Raw genomic sequence first — 16,499 nt, 5'->3', positions numbered from 1 at the left:
AAAATTTAAAAAGGTAAAAAAAAATGTAAAAAAAAAAAAATTTAAAAAAAAAAAAAAAAAAAAAAAAAAAAAAAAAAAAAAATACAAACTTCAAAAATTTTAGAGATATTAAAATGTTAAAAAAAAGAATAAGATATAGATAAATTTATACTTTTTATAGCAAATAATAATAAAAAGTATAGGATAAATTCGTATGAATAAAAATATAAAAATTTAATAAAAGGAAAGTAAATTTTTTCTATTTAAGTGTAAAAGAAACTTCAAATAACAATATGCTATTAAAGCAAAAATACAAGTTATCAAAATTTACAATATACACTTTAAATATAAATAATCAGAAATATTAAAAAAAGGAAAAATAACATTTTAAATAAAATGATTTTTTTTTAAAATAAGAATATACTAAAAAAATTTTATATGACTATGCATCTCAAAAAAAAAAAAAAAAAAAAAAAAAATTAAAATTTTTTAAAAATAATACAACTTAAAAGGCTTGTTTGTTTTTTACAAGGTAAAAAATTTTCTTATACTTTTTTTGAAAAGATATTTTTGTAAATTTGCAAATATATGACTATGTAAAATTAAAATTTTTTGCTTTATTCTCTTTTAAAAAAAATTATACTAATAACTTATATTTTTCCAAGGAAAAAGAAGAAAAAAAAATATATTATTGCAAATTATATGATCATAAATTTTTATATATGTGTGTTATAAAATGAATAATAAATATAATGTAATAATTTACAAGAAAAGAAAAACACACTGTAGATTGGATGTTTTACTCTTCTTGTTTTATGCTTTTTATCTAAATTTTATTTTACAAAACAAAAAATTTGAAGCACAACTTTCAGATTATGAATATATAGAAAGATTAAAATTAGAAAAAATTGAAGAAGAAAATATTTTTAAGTTTAATAATTCTAACATATCTTCTGACAAATTAATATATGAAGAAAATGGAGAAGAAATCACGGAAAATTTGGATGGAATAAAGATACAAATGGATAACTTAGAAAGAGAACATGAAAATACGAATTATAAAATCGTAAATAATGAACAAAATATATATATTGATAATAATAAAAATGATAAAGAAAAAATATTAAAAGATAAAGAAGAAGAAGAAACTCAATTAAAACCTATAATATTAGGAAAATATAATTTGATATATATTTTTTATAGTATAGAATTTTTATGTTTACTATTATTTATATTTTTTCATTTGATGATTTTTCTTTTATCTCAATGGAATTTAAATGTTTATTTATTTATTGCTTTTAAGAATTTAAATAGTAATGATAAAAATAAGTATATATATAATTTAGAGAAATTGTGTACTCATGTATATATTAAACCACTAATGAAAACAGATGAAAAGATAGGAATAAATAGTAAGGAAAGATTTAACACTGATTATAATTTTTATAAACCAAAAGCGGAATTAGTAGAACTAAAAAAACTGAATAATGATATTTTTTTTTTTTATAAACAAAAAAAATATTTATTTGATTATAAATTAGTGAAATTTGAATCACTTAAACATTTTGATATTTTTAATGTGTCATTTTATTTAAAATGGAAAGGATTAATTGAATGTGAACAAAATTTATATGATGATTTATATATAAGTAATATTACGGAAGATATAAAAAGAAGCATAAAAAGTGAAAATTTAAATGATCTATTTAATAAAATAGATATTTTATACTCAGATAAAGCTAGAAGAAAAGACATAAAATCAAATAAAACTAAAACGAAATTAGTTGATTCGGATAATATTTTAAAAGAAGAAGAAAATAAAAGAAGTAATCTCATAAATGATAAGAATAAAAATGAAGAAAATAATTCTAATGAAGTAAATAAAAGTAAGAAAGTACATATAATGGAAAGTCAGGGAAAAATGAATGAAAACTTTTATTATAATAAAAGTTATTTTCAAATACCTCATGATTTATATGTAAATAATAATTTAAATAAATATGGAGAAAATATATATGACATTCCATCTCCATGTTTTAAAAAATTATTATATGAAGCTATGTTATCTCCTTTCTTTATTTTTCAATTTTTTAGTATTATACTATGGATGCTTGATAGCTACTGGTATTTCGGGATTTTTTCAATTTTTATTTTAATAGTTCTAGAAGCACAATTAATTAACAAAAGAATAAGAGAATTTAACCTTATAAATAGTATGAAAGTACCTGCACAAAATGTATATGTATATAGAAATATGCAATGGAAAATTATAAAATCAAATATGTTACTACCTGGAGATATATATATTTTGGCGAATGAATTAAATGGTAATGATAATATATGCACATGCGAAACATTACTAATTGAAGGAATTTGTATAACTGATGAGTCAATTCTTACAGGGGAATCAATTCCACTAATTAAAGCAGCTATAGATAAAAATACAGAAGAAAAAAATGACATTAATTTTGAAAAATCTATTTTTTTAGATAAAATAGATATTAAAAATAAACATAAAAAAAATATTGTTTATGCAGGGACAAATGTATTATTAACAAAAAATGATAAAAATGAATTTAATAATAAAAAGTTACCTATTAGCGGATGTGTAGGAATTGTATTAAAAAATGGATTTACTACATATCAAGGAAAATTAGTTAGAACAATTATTAATACTTCAGAAAAAGTTAATTCTTCTGGTATTGATTCAATTGTATTTCTTCTTATATTATTATTATTTTCTATATCATCTAGTGCATATGTGGTATATAGTGTTTTACAATCTAATCATGAAAGGAATTTATATAAACTAGTTTTGTCTGTTTCTCATATAATTACGGCTGTCATACCTCCTGAATTTCCAATAACTTTATCATTAGCAGTAACCATATCTATTGTGTATTTGTATAACTTAAAAATATATTGTACAGAACCATTCAGACTCCCTTTTTCAGGGAAATCAAAAATATGTGCCTTCGATAAAACAGGAACATTAACGGAAGATAATATGATTGTTTTAGGTTTATTTGGATTAGATAATAATTTTACAAAAATAAATGAATTAAAAGAGTCTATTGTTAACAAACAGAGAATTCCTTTTTTGTCCTTATCTGTTATAGCAGGATGCCATTCTATATGTACAGTTAATAACAAATTATTAGGAGATCCATTAGAAAAAAATTCTTTTTTAAAACTTAAATGCAATATGAAAAGTTTAGATAACACTTTTGTGTATACAGATAATAGAAAATCGGCTAACGAAATAAATAAAAAATCAGGTAATTCTTCTTCAAAAAACAATTATGTAGAAAATTTTCAAATTTATAAGAGATTTTTTTTTTCTTCCGAATTGCAAAGAATGACTTGTATAACGTTTCATGAGGGATATGAAAATGACTGGTTTGGTGAAGAGTATGAAGAAGAATCTACCAATAATAATAAAGAAAATAAAGATAAAACTATTAATGAAAACATGGAAATTCTAGATAATTTAAAAAAAAATAAAAATAATAATAACAATCAATTCACAAGACAATATTTAGTAGTAAGTAAAGGATCACCAGAAATTATGAAAAAGTTTTTAAAAAAAATTCCTGCAAATTACGATCAAATTTTAGACAGCTTATCGATTAAAGGGTATCGTGTTTTATGCCTAGCTGCAAATGTATTAGATAATGGAATAATATCTAAAAATATAAAAAGAGAAGAAATAGAAAAAGATTTATACTTTTGTGGATTTTTAGCATTTATATGCCCAATTAAAAAATTAACACCTAACTACATTCTTGATATAAAAAGAGCAGGGATCAAAAATATTATGATTACAGGTGATAATGCTTTGACAGCATGTCAAGTTTCTTTAGATGTTAATATAATTCCACCTGTAAAAATTAAAGATATTTTAATTTTAAAATTAAAAGAGAATTATTTGACTGATAAGAGAGTTCTAAATGAAAATTCCAAAGATTTAAATCAAGATGAGAAAAATTATGCAATTGAAGAAGAGAAAGGAAATAAGAATGAAATAAATAAAAAAGAGGAACATAAAAGCATAAATGAAAATACATCAAATCAAACTTTTACAAATAAGGAGAAGGAAGAAGCGATAGTGATACTAAATAATATTAGCAAAAGAAACATAAATTTAAAGATTTATGTAGAAAAATTAATTAGAATAATTGAAAACAATAAAAATATAAATAATATATTGTATTTTGTTAATAGAGAAAATAAAAAAGTTTTACCTTTTATTGATAGTGAAGAATATATAAAGTTGTGTGGGAAACTTTTTTCTATGTGTATAACAGGGGATATAATTGAATATTTTCTTCAAAATATTCAGAAGCATTTTACATTATTTGATGAACTCATAAAAAGAGTTCACGTATTTTGCAGAGTATCTCCGAAAAATAAGGAAATTATTATAAAAACTTTAAATAAGTTAGGTAATATAACGATAATGTGTGGAGATGGTACTAATGATATGGCAGCATTAAAGGCTGCACATGTAGGTATTTCATTATTAAGTATAAAAATAAGTTATAAAAATAATAATTTAAGTAACAACTTAAAAAATAATGAAAGTTATTTGAACAATAATCGAGATTATAATAATTCGCTTAAAACTTATGAAAATCATTTAAAAAATGCGTATGATAACTTAGAAATAAAGAATAGAAGTAATGTTATGCATAATAATATGAATTATAGGTATTATGAACAAATGAAGTTATATAACGAAAGGAAAAAAAAAATAGAAAGTATGATGCAGTCTATGGATGATTCATTGCCATTAATAAAATTAGGAGAAGCAAGTATAGCGTCACCTTTTACTTATAAAGGAAATGACATAAAATGTGTTAAAGAAATTATATGTTGTGGTAGATGTGCTTTATCAAAGGTTATAATGATGTATAAATTAATGATTATAAATTCTTTGATTACAGCCTTTTCGGTTTCTATTTTAACATTAGATGGTGTAAAATTAAGTGATGCACAAACAACAATTATTTCATTATTATATACTACATTAATTGTTTTAATATCAAAATCTACTCCTTTAAAAACTATATCTAATTATTCTCCTCCTACTTCTTTATTTAATATTAGTGTTATAGCTTCTTTAATTTTTCAAGTATTTGTTCATTTTTCTATTTTAGTTTATGGCTGGAAGCTATCTTCTTCATATAGACAACCTGATTATGTGCCTGATTTGAAAGGAGAATTTACACCCAATTTAGTAAATACATGCATTTATTATCTGATATATTGTATCAATTTATCTATTTTTTCATGTAATTATGAAGGTTTGCCTTTTATGACTCCTATTCATAAAAATAAAGAAATTGTTTATATATTTATTGTTAATTTTATCTTTTTATTTTCTCTTGTAATGAATATTTTTCCATTTTTAAATTATTTTTTTTCTCTCGTTTCTTTTCCAAATATAAAATTAAAATTTCTATTTTTATTTTTAATGATCTTGGATATTGTTATACCTTATTTAATTTCTAATTTTATTAGATATTTTAGGCTATATTTTTTTCAAAAATTTAAAATTCATTTATAGTATATGAATAAGTTTTTATATGATTTTATTACATAATTAAATTAACTTTATATCTATAAAACATGTTTTATTATATAATAAAATGATTTTTTTTCTCTTTGTTTTTTATAATTACATATGTGTTTATATGCATTCATTTTTCTTTTTTTTAATAAATATTTTATATATATTTCTTTTTATTTTTACAATTATATGTTGCTTTATTCATATAAATTAAAAGGCACTTATAATAAGAAATGGAACCTTTTATGAAAAATTATGAAAATATAATGATAGTTAAAATAAGACAATAAATATAATAGTAGTTTATATTACTATAAAAAATTTAAGAAAAAATCAAGTATAATATTTTAAATTTTATAAAATTTTAATATTAAATAAGTTAATATTTATTTGCACACAAATATTTATTATTATCATCATTACACTAATTTTCTTTTATTTTTTTGATTTTTTTTTTTTTTTTTTTTATTACTATATTTAAGATTAATATATATGCATATATATTTATTCAAAACCAGAACTTTTTTACATTAAGTATAATAAAAAATACAATGCTATAACATTTTCTTTGTAACCAGATTATATTTTTGTAACTTATTATTATTCATACATCACAAAAAAAAAAAAAAAAAAAATAGCTAATAGAAAAGTTTCATAATAACTTAAATTTTCTATATATAGCTAAAATATATAAAAAATATTTATATTTTTTCTTATTTGTTCATAATTTCATATACAGTATGTTGTTGATTAAAAGGAATAAACTTTTTTTTTGTTAGGTTTATATATATTAAATGATATCAAAATTATATTAATGCTTATATTAGAATACTTATTTTATGTTATAGAAAATTTAAGTTTCTCATTTGACTTTTAAAGCTTTATTTAACATGATAAAATTTTTCTTTATTAATAAATATAAATAGTAAATCAAATTATAAAAACAATAATAATACAATTGAACAAATATATATATATTCAGAAAAATAGTATATTCATAAGATTTTTCATCTTTAGTTAACATATGAAAATAAAAATAATTTTTAGAAGGACGACAGTAAAAATAATGAAAATTGTTCAAAAATATTTTATATTTTCAATGTAATATAAAAAAAAACTTAATTTTTTATTTTACAGAATTATTTGTCATCATATATATTAATCTATATTATTGCCATTGTTTTCTATTTAATTTTTACGTTTTCATTTCATTAATAGAGAAATAGAGTATTATTAAAATGAAGTATTTATTCTTATATATCTTCTTAGATAAATCAAATTTTAAGTTAGTAAAATACTTTTTTATTTAATACTTTAAGGGAAACCTAAAACGGTATAAAATATAAAAAGAAATAAAATGAAATTTACACTTCATATATTTCTGTAATTTGACCTCTTTTAAAAAGCATATTAAAGTTTTTTTAATATTCTTTAAAAAATCGTTGATAGAAAAAATAATTTTCTTATTTTAATAGTGGTGCATAATCATATTTATTAAAAAAAAAAAAATAAAAATTTTCTTCAAAATTATAAAGCATAAATTTTATAACATGGAAGTTACAACATTAATTCATTTTAGTATAATAATGAATCATTTTTGTTAACATTTCTTTTTTCTTTATTATCTTTTCCTTTTTTTTCGTTTTTCATGTTTTTTATAGTATTTCTTATTTTACATTTTTTAATATGAGACATAAACTTTTTAAATTTTTAAATGATTATATAAATTAAGAAGAAAAAAAATTATTTTTTTTTCTAGCATTTTTCTTAAGTATACAAAGATATACTTAGATATTCAAGATGAATTGCTTTTTTCGCAAAAAATTTACTATATTTTACAGCAATTGTATTAAATTATTTTTTTTTTCATTTTTAATACCAATGAAATAATGTAAAAGAACCATATTATAATTATTATAAAAAAAAAAAAAAATTATAAATATATTCATTTAATTTTTAATTAATTTTTTTATATATTAACAAACTATATTTATATTGTAAAAAAAGAAAAAAAAGAAAAAAAACATATTTAAAAAAAACATATGATTACAAATAATTTAAAAAGAAAAAATATTTTTATTAAATAATGATTATATGAAGAATGTAATAAAGAAAGAGACGATATATATATGCATACACAGTAACGTAATATGAAAATGATTTAGAACGACATGATTAGTGATTAACTAAAAATGAAAGAATTATCATTAGAAAACGAACTAGAAGTTTTTTATGAGTACATTACATCTATAGAACATTTGTTAATAAATTTCAGTAATTATATTAAACGAAGAAAGACAATTAAAAAAATTATAGAAAAAAATGAATTATTAAATAATTTTGTTCTGAAATATATAAATAAAAACGTACCTACTAAATTATCCCTTCATATGAAATGTGTGAAAAATAAAAAATTTTATGAGTATCTTTTTTTATGTTCTTTTTATCATATAATTATAAATTATATAATATATGACCCACTATTTAATCTACAAAGAAAGTTGGAATATAAAAATGAAGAAAATAACACAATGAACAATATAAAAAATGAAAATGATAGAAATTTTGAAAAGTATCAATCGGACAATAAAAAAACTAGAGTAGAAAAAGAAAGTAATGCTAAAAATGAAACTTATTTGATAAATATGAAAAATAATAATGAATCTGATTTATCATACAATATGCATATAGTTTTTGATATATTAAAAAGAAAAGAAAAAGAAGAATTTTCAAGTAAGATATTTGATATGATAGAAAAGCAAAATATAAAATTTCAAAAATTAAATGATGAGTATTTTATTCTAAGTTCTACCTATGAACAAATTTGTGATATCATCTTCTCATTTGGGATATTATGTTATATATATGGTTTTTATAAATTTTTTAAGATAGAAAGCGTTAAAATTAGAAAAAATAAAAATTGTACATATAATTTATTTAGCTGGATTTATGATATAAAATTTAATGTTTTACAAAGTGTAAAGTTAAATTCAATTAATGAAAATAGTAATCTTAAAGAAAATGAAAGTGATAAAATTTATGTATGTGAAAAGTTTTTTCAAGAATTTACAAGAGAAATAAAAAACATTAATAAGGATGAAAAAGAGAGCTCAAATACAAATGTAAATTGTAAAAATACTAGCAATAATAACATAAATAATAATAATAATAATAATTATAGTAATAATAAAACATATAAAGAAAATTTTTACTGTAAAATGAATGATAGTAGAAAGAATCATGTATCATCAATTAATAACTCATATAAAAATAATTTAAATAATATTAATGATTTAAATTATATGAATTATTCAAGTAATCCATGTAATAACAATTATTTAAATAAAGAAATTATTATAGATACTAATTCTAATATGAGTAATACTTATAAGGAAAAAAATAAAATAAATAACTCATATGAAGATATGAAACATTTTTATTGCTCAAAGAATTTAAATTTTTCACCAAAGGAAAAGAAAAAAAAAGAATTTTGTCATGAAGAAAAAGATGAGAAAGATAAATATAAAAATAAAAATTTACATATTAACAATGAAAAATATGATAACTACTTGAATACTTATAATATTAGTAAGAATGATAGTTTGGTTAAAGGTGGAAATATGTATATAGATTTTGAATTTTATAGTTATATGATTTTAAAAAGAAAAGAAATTGAAGAAATATTTTTATCATATGAAGAACAAGAAAACCCCTCAATGAAAAGCTATATAAACACGTTTAATGACAATATTATAGATAACAAGGAGAATAATATAAGAAATGAAAAAGAAATATATAATATAAATTCTAGTTATGAATATAAAGAAAATATTAGTGTTACATATAATGAAAAAAAATTTAAGAATGTCAATGTTGAGTGTACAGATGATTTACAACCATGCATTATTAGTAGTTATAATTATGTTGATGCTAATAAAAAAAAGGGAGAGAAAAAAAAATATGAATATATAAAAATGCATCTAGAAAATTTACACGAAAAAATGAAAAATATAAGAACTTCAAGAGTATACATTTGGATATATTTATATGTAAATTATGTGTTTGAATTTTTATTTAATAACAGTAAAAAAAATTATAAAAAAATAAATAATTTTAACTTGTGTTTTGATGAGGGACAATATGAAAATAACATTGATAATATAAACTGCAATACTTCGAACAATTATTGTAATAATATAACTAGAAATAATGAAAATAGTATTAAAAAAAAAAAAATAATTTTGTTCAATTTATCAGGGCTTATTGAATTTATTAATAAAAAAAGTAATTTAGAAAAAAAACATGTTACAGCTAATTTAAAAAGTTATATTGATAATGAATTATTTAAAGCTATCAAAGAAATTGATCCTGAAGATTTTATGATTGATGAAAGGAAAAATAAAAGTGATATTGAACATGATGAATATCATAAAATACGATTTTATGAAAATATTGAACAAGAAAAAGTATGCTACGAAGATGGTAACAATGTAAATAGAAATAAACATACGGATGAAATATTAATTTTTGATAATAATATAAATTATACTGAAGTAAAAGTTGATGATCATATACATAATAATAAGAGCATAGAAAAACTTGATAATACAGATGATTTCTTTGTGAAAAAAAGTAAATATAACTTTGTAAATATTAAAATAAATATATTTGTAAATGATTATATATATATGTTTGTATCTTATATTATTTTAAATGCTATTAAATTATCAATTTTGTTAATAGAAAAATATAATCTAACTATACCTAACAAATATATGGATTTAAGTTGTTATATTTATATTTGTCAAAAGAACAAATCGAACTCCAATATTTTATTTTTTATAAATAAATATAATATTCATCGCTATGTATTTTCGAATGATTTAGCTAATAAAGATATTAAGGAAAATTATTGTATTTATAAAAACATTGAATGTCATAATATAAATAACAAATATAATGATGTTAGTTTTATATTTATGGAAGACATAATATCATTTAAGCATATAAAAGAAAATAGTGACTATAAAACGTATTATGATGGCTATTCAAATAATTATAAAATTAAAAATAATTTCAACATGGTAAATCATTACTTAGAGGAAGATAATAAGACCTCTAATGAAATAAAGTATAATAATAATGATTATTATAGATTTTCAAATTATTATTTGAATAACTTTAATAATTACTATTTATATAATGATAAATTTGATAATTGGTATACTAATAGTAAAAATAAAAATAATGGTTATTCTTTTGATAAAAAAGAATATTTTGATTTTATTAACAATGGTTATTTACCTGATCATATAAAATCCAATTATTTCAAAAATTGTTCATCTAATAATAGATATTCTAAATATAAATATGTAGATAATAATCTTATGCATTTTGAAAATATAAAGAAAAAAAATATGAATTCTATCAATTTTTTTAAACATACAAGTGAAGAAAGAAAGGAAAAAACAACGTTTTCAAACCCTGAAGAAATAAAAAGAAACCACAAATATAATAGTTTTAGTATTGGTAATTTTATAGAAAAAAATGTACATAATGTAAAATATCTTTATGAAAACTTAGACAATAATGAATATGAAAGAGATCATTCAGATAACATTAAAAATAAAAATTATATTGACGTATATGACAAATGTGAAACTTCTTATGGTGTTAATATTACTGATAAAAAAGAGGATATAAATTATAATACTAATAAATACAATAATATAGAAAAAAAAACAAAAAAATCTTTGCATAGTTTCTATTATAATAGTAAAGATAATATAGAAAGTAATGATATTAACAATATTGTGAATAATAATTTCATTAGTGCAAAAAATAATAAGGAAATATATTTTGACATAAATAATATGAATCATATAAATTTTTTAAACTATTATATATACCCTCTTAAATTAAATGTTGTATATGATTTATATTTAAATGATATTTTAATGAATGAAACTAAAACATCTAATATAATAGATTATTGTAAAGGAGACAGAACATTAGAACTTGAATTAATCAAACAAAAAATAATGAACGGTAATATAAAATATGCAATTAAATTAATAAAAATATTTAATTATGAGCTATTACTATTTCCTAATTTATTCTTTTACTTAAATTTTAAATCATATAATTATCTTTTAAATACTTTTGATAAGAAGTATATTATTTATTATTTGTATGATAATCCGAAATATTTAAAGATATATTTGAATTCATTAATAAAAAAAAAAAATTTTGAATATTGTTTAATGGCGTTATATTTCTTATATCCCTCATATATATCATCAGAAGATTCAGATTTTAGGACATTTTGTCATTTATATTTAAAAAGTAAAAATTTTAAAAAAATAAATTGTAACATATATAATGATGGTTTTCAAGCTGCCAATGAAAACGAATTCAGAGAAACGAATAAAAATTATTCTATCAATAATGAAAATAATAACTTATTTATTTATAATATATGTTCATTTATAAAGAATGAATGTTTTATCTTAGATGATATATATTTTACATTTAAAAGTGAACTAGAGTTTGATGATTTGAGAAAAGTATATAAATTATCTGATCTATGTAAATATCTTGATATTTTTATAAATTTTAAGAAGATAAATCTAGATATTATAAAAAATTCTTTTCATTATTTAGTTGAAATGAATGGTACTTGTTCTTGTAAAAAACAATATATTTGCATAAAAGATTTAGGTTCTTCCTTAAAAGAAGTTGTTATAATAGAGACATATAATGATTTTCTAGATTTATATGAAAATATTAGAAAAAATGAAAAAGTCATATTTATAGATGCAGAGTGGAAGTGTGCAATATTTCGTGAAAATCCAATAATCTCAATTTTTCAAATTGCATTAAAAAATAATTGTTTGTCTTATATTATTGATGTAAAAAAAATATCTACTGAAAATTATGAGGTTAATTATTATATTTCTGAGCTTTTCAGAGATGAAAGCATTATAAAAATTGGTGTTGCATTTTTAAATAATGATATATTGCATTTTAGAAAATACTATGATATTCTGATTATGTTAATGCATGAAAAATATAAAAATATATTAATTGAAGAAGATACATTAGATAAGGAAGAAAACCAGTACAATAATTTATTTAAGCATAAAATGAAGATAAATAATGCAAATAATTGTGATGAATTTTTAAAAAAAATTATGGAAAATATATACGATTATGGTAGTAATAACTATTTTAATGATAATAAAAATTATAACTTTAACAAAAACAATATCCATTCTACTGATAAAAAAAAAAGAAGCCAGATAGATAAAAATTTTAATTTAAATGAGGATATAAGTTTTAAAAATATATATCCTGTTAATTATTTTTTGAAAAATAAAAAAAATATTGCATTAATTAAGAAGCTTTTAACAACTAAATGTAGTTCTTGTAATAAAATAGGTATATATAGTTGTATGCATAAATATTATAATTTAGAATTTATATGTACTAAATATTATGATGATCTAAAAAGTTATTTTCCATTTCTAAAAAAAAATATGAATTATTCACTTAAAATTATTGGTAAATCAATGTTTCCTGAAAAGGAAGTTAATAAAGAATGCCAGATAATCAACTGGAACTTCAGACCACTTTCTTCAGTTAGTGTTGAGTATGCTATTTTAGATGTTCTAATTTTGAAAAATTTTTTTAATTTAATTCAAACAAAATTATCATTTAACATTGAAAATGCTTTATAAATGTGTATACACACACTTTTTAATTTTTACCTTTTTTCTTTTTTCAAATTAAACATTTTAAAAAATATTATTTATTTGGAATATGTCTTTAAAATGAAACTAAAAATTATAAAATACATGTTTATATAAATATTTTTCTTAATAAAGTTTTCAATTTTTGAAGTGTTACTATTTTTTAAAACATACATTAAAAATAAATATATTTTTATGTGTAAGTATTGATTATAATTTTTTTTTTTTTTTTTTTTTTTTTTTTCCTTTATTATTAAACAATTATTTTGTTTTTTATAAGTAATTTTTTTTATCTGTTATTCATTTTTAGCTATGAAACTTTTTTCTTTTACTTTTTTATTCTTCATAATTTCTTAAAAAAGTTGTTTGTAAGAATTTAATTTTTATCATATTTTTTTGTTTTTTAAATGAAAAAAAATAGAAAAATTATATATACATATATATATATATCTAGTTTTATCAAGCAACAAAAGTATAATGTATAAATTTTATTATTAAATAATAAAAATTATAAGATTCTATATATTCTTCTTAAAGAAGCTCTAGAGATAATTGCATACGCGATCAAATAAAAAAAAAAAAAAATTATTTATATAGGATTAATAAAACAGATTTAAAAAATAAATGTAATAATAGAATAACATATAATTCTTTTTATCTTAAATTCTAAAGAAGTGTATATATCAAAAACATTAAATCAATTATTTTTGAATGATTATCTTTGTAAATAATGAAAAAAAAAAAAAAAAATTCATTTTTTGTCACATTATTTTTATTACTTTCATTTTTTTTTTTTTTTTTTTAATCTTCTTCGTCTTCCCCCTCTTCGCTTGAATTATCATCTTCTTCTTCGTTACTTGAATTTTCTTCATCTTCTTCACTTGAATTATCATCTTCTTCCTCACTAGAAAGTTCATCATGTTTATCCAATAATTCTTCTAATCTTTTTTCTTCATCTCCTCCTATTACCAAAATATCCCCTTGTTGTTTAAAATCTCCACCTTTATATTCTTTAATTTTATCACTAATAACTTTCATAGCTTCTTGTATTTTTGCCATTCCAAGCTCTTTATCATGGCAAGACGTAACAATAACATACTGTGGTGGCGCTATTAACTTAATATTAATAGAAACTTCTTCATTTGAAATTTCTTTTCCTTTTTTTAATGCTTCTTTAACAGCATCAATACCTTCATAACTAAAGCACCAAACATCAATTCTACCTCTTAATTTTAATGCTTGTGGTGTAAGTCTAAGCTGTATGTCAGCAAGTAGTGATTTTTTAATTTCTTCATCTATATCTAATCCTTTAAAAACACCTTCTGGGTTCATTGTTGCTTCTTTTAAAGCATCTAATGCATGATCATATTTTTTATATAATGGCCAAATAGCTCTTCTATTTAATTCCTCGACAGTCATACCATGTTTTTGCGCTACATGTCTAACTGTTTGGTGAACCTTTTTTGATTTAGAAAATTTCTCTTCACATTTAATTATATCTTTTGGAGATACTCTTCTTTTTGATAAATCAATATAACCTTTTTGACTATCTACTCTTAATACTAATACAACTTCATGTCTTCCAACTCGAATTAATTTATTAACACTTCTGAATCTTCTTTTTGATAATTCAGACATTAAAATCATCCCTAAAAAAAATTATCATATATATATATAAAATATATTTTTCATATTAAGTATGTATTTTATATATTAAACACAAATATAAAATATATCTTATAAATCATATAATTATTATTTACATATAAGAAAAAAATTTGTTTTATTTATTTTAAAGATATCAAAAAAAATTTATTTTTTAGAAAAATTATTCAAAATATATAATATCATTATAAAACATAAAAAACAAAACTTATATCTTTTTTTTTTTTTTTTTTTTAATCACCTTCCATATCATTATATTCTAATATAGATACATATGCTCCCATATCTTCAATTCTGTTGACTTTAACCATAATCAAATCATCAACTTCAGGAAACTTTTTTTCATAAAAACGACAATCACCTAAATCAACTTTGTTCCTAGTTTCTGCCATATTGTTCGCTAATGGAATTTATAATTTTTTTTATAAATTTAAAATAAAATAAAATAAAAAAAAATTACATAATAAATATAAAAATATTTTTTTTCATTTATAAATCTTTCCTTTTAAAATATTTTACATAATTTGTAAATTTAAAAAAAAATTTTCTTTTATTAAATGAAAAAAAGAAAAGGAAAATAATAATAAAATAAAAAATATTAATATGTACATGTATATTATATGTATATTCATATTATTATTTTTTTTTTTTTTTTTTTTTAACATGTTAAATATTATATATAAAAAAAAAAAAAAAAAAATTAGCCTTAAACTGCACTACATAAATTTTTGTTTGTATTATTTTTATATTTTAGTTTTTAAATTTAATTAATCATATCTTTAAGTTATTTATATTAAAGCTTTTCTTTAAAATAAATTCATTTTTTTTTTTTTTTATAATAAATAAATTTGTTTGATTTTTGACATATATCTTGATAAGTAATGTTATAGAAAAATATCACTAATATTATTATAAAAAATAAAAATTACACTAGATACAAGTTACTTATATAAAATTTTGGCAGAAAAATAAATACAATTATATATTTCGTTAAAATTTATATTTTTAGTAAAGGAAAATATATTTGTGAGTCTAAATGTGCTTTAAACTACAAAAGAAAAAAATTAAAATTTTCCAGATTAGTAATTATGATATATTTTCTTACATCTTTATAATGTATATATAAAACAATCCATTTATAAATTAAATATTTTTATTTAAAAATAAGTTAGAATGATTTAAAAAAAAAAAAAAAAGAAAATATATGTATATAAAAATCAAATTTATTAAAAAAAAAATAAATAGAATAACAAAAAAGTAAAAAAAAATGTATTATATATATTTATAAAAATTTATATTATGCCAGAGAAAAAGAAAAAAATTAGTTCTTTGTATCTATACAAATTTTATTATGATAAAACAAAGCTAAAGAAATATTCTATGGAAAAATTATGCATTTTAAAAAAAAAAAAAAAAAAAAAAAGTATTTCCATAGAAGGTAAGGATTTTCATAAAATTGAAGATATAAAAAAAAATAAAATTTTTGATTTTTAAAAAATAATATTAATTGACAAATATATAGGAATATGAAA

General features: G+C 18.6%; 3 protein-coding genes across 3 annotated transcripts; 2 read left to right on the top strand and 1 right to left on the bottom strand.

Moving 5' to 3' along the window:
- Positions 1 to 715: 715 nt before the first annotated feature.
- PGAL8A_00097100 (cation transporting ATPase, putative) lies at positions 716 to 5,548 on the top strand (the record flags this gene model as incomplete). The annotated part of the gene is made up of 1 exon (XM_028672322.1): positions 716 to 5,548. One exon carries the CDS (start codon positions 716 to 718, stop codon positions 5,546 to 5,548), a length of 4,833 nt encoding a protein of 1,610 aa, XP_028526087.1.
- Positions 5,549 to 7,743: 2,195 nt separating this feature from the next.
- Positions 7,744 to 13,290, top strand: PGAL8A_00097000 (conserved Plasmodium protein, unknown function; the record flags this gene model as incomplete). Its single annotated transcript, XM_028672311.1, has 1 exon — positions 7,744 to 13,290. One exon carries the CDS (start codon positions 7,744 to 7,746, stop codon positions 13,288 to 13,290), a length of 5,547 nt encoding a protein of 1,848 aa, XP_028526086.1.
- An 813-nt stretch (positions 13,291 to 14,103) lies between these two features.
- On the bottom strand, positions 14,104 to 15,359 carry PGAL8A_00096900 (eukaryotic translation initiation factor 2 alpha subunit, putative; the record flags this gene model as incomplete). The annotated part of the gene is made up of 2 exons (XM_028672299.1): positions 14,104 to 14,951; positions 15,209 to 15,359. The coding sequence occupies 2 exons, from the start codon at positions 15,357 to 15,359 to the stop codon at positions 14,104 to 14,106; spliced, it is 999 nt and encodes a 332-aa protein (XP_028526085.1).
- Between the last annotated feature and the right edge of the window lie 1,140 nt (positions 15,360 to 16,499).

This window comes from Plasmodium gallinaceum, assembly GCF_900005855.1.
Source record: "Plasmodium gallinaceum strain 8A genome assembly, contig: PGAL8A_v1_62, whole genome shotgun sequence".
NCBI classification, from domain to species: domain Eukaryota; phylum Apicomplexa; class Aconoidasida; order Haemosporida; family Plasmodiidae; genus Plasmodium; species Plasmodium gallinaceum.
The sequence above is the reverse complement of the archived record's forward strand: the minus strand, read 5'-3'. Positions and strand labels throughout refer to the sequence as shown.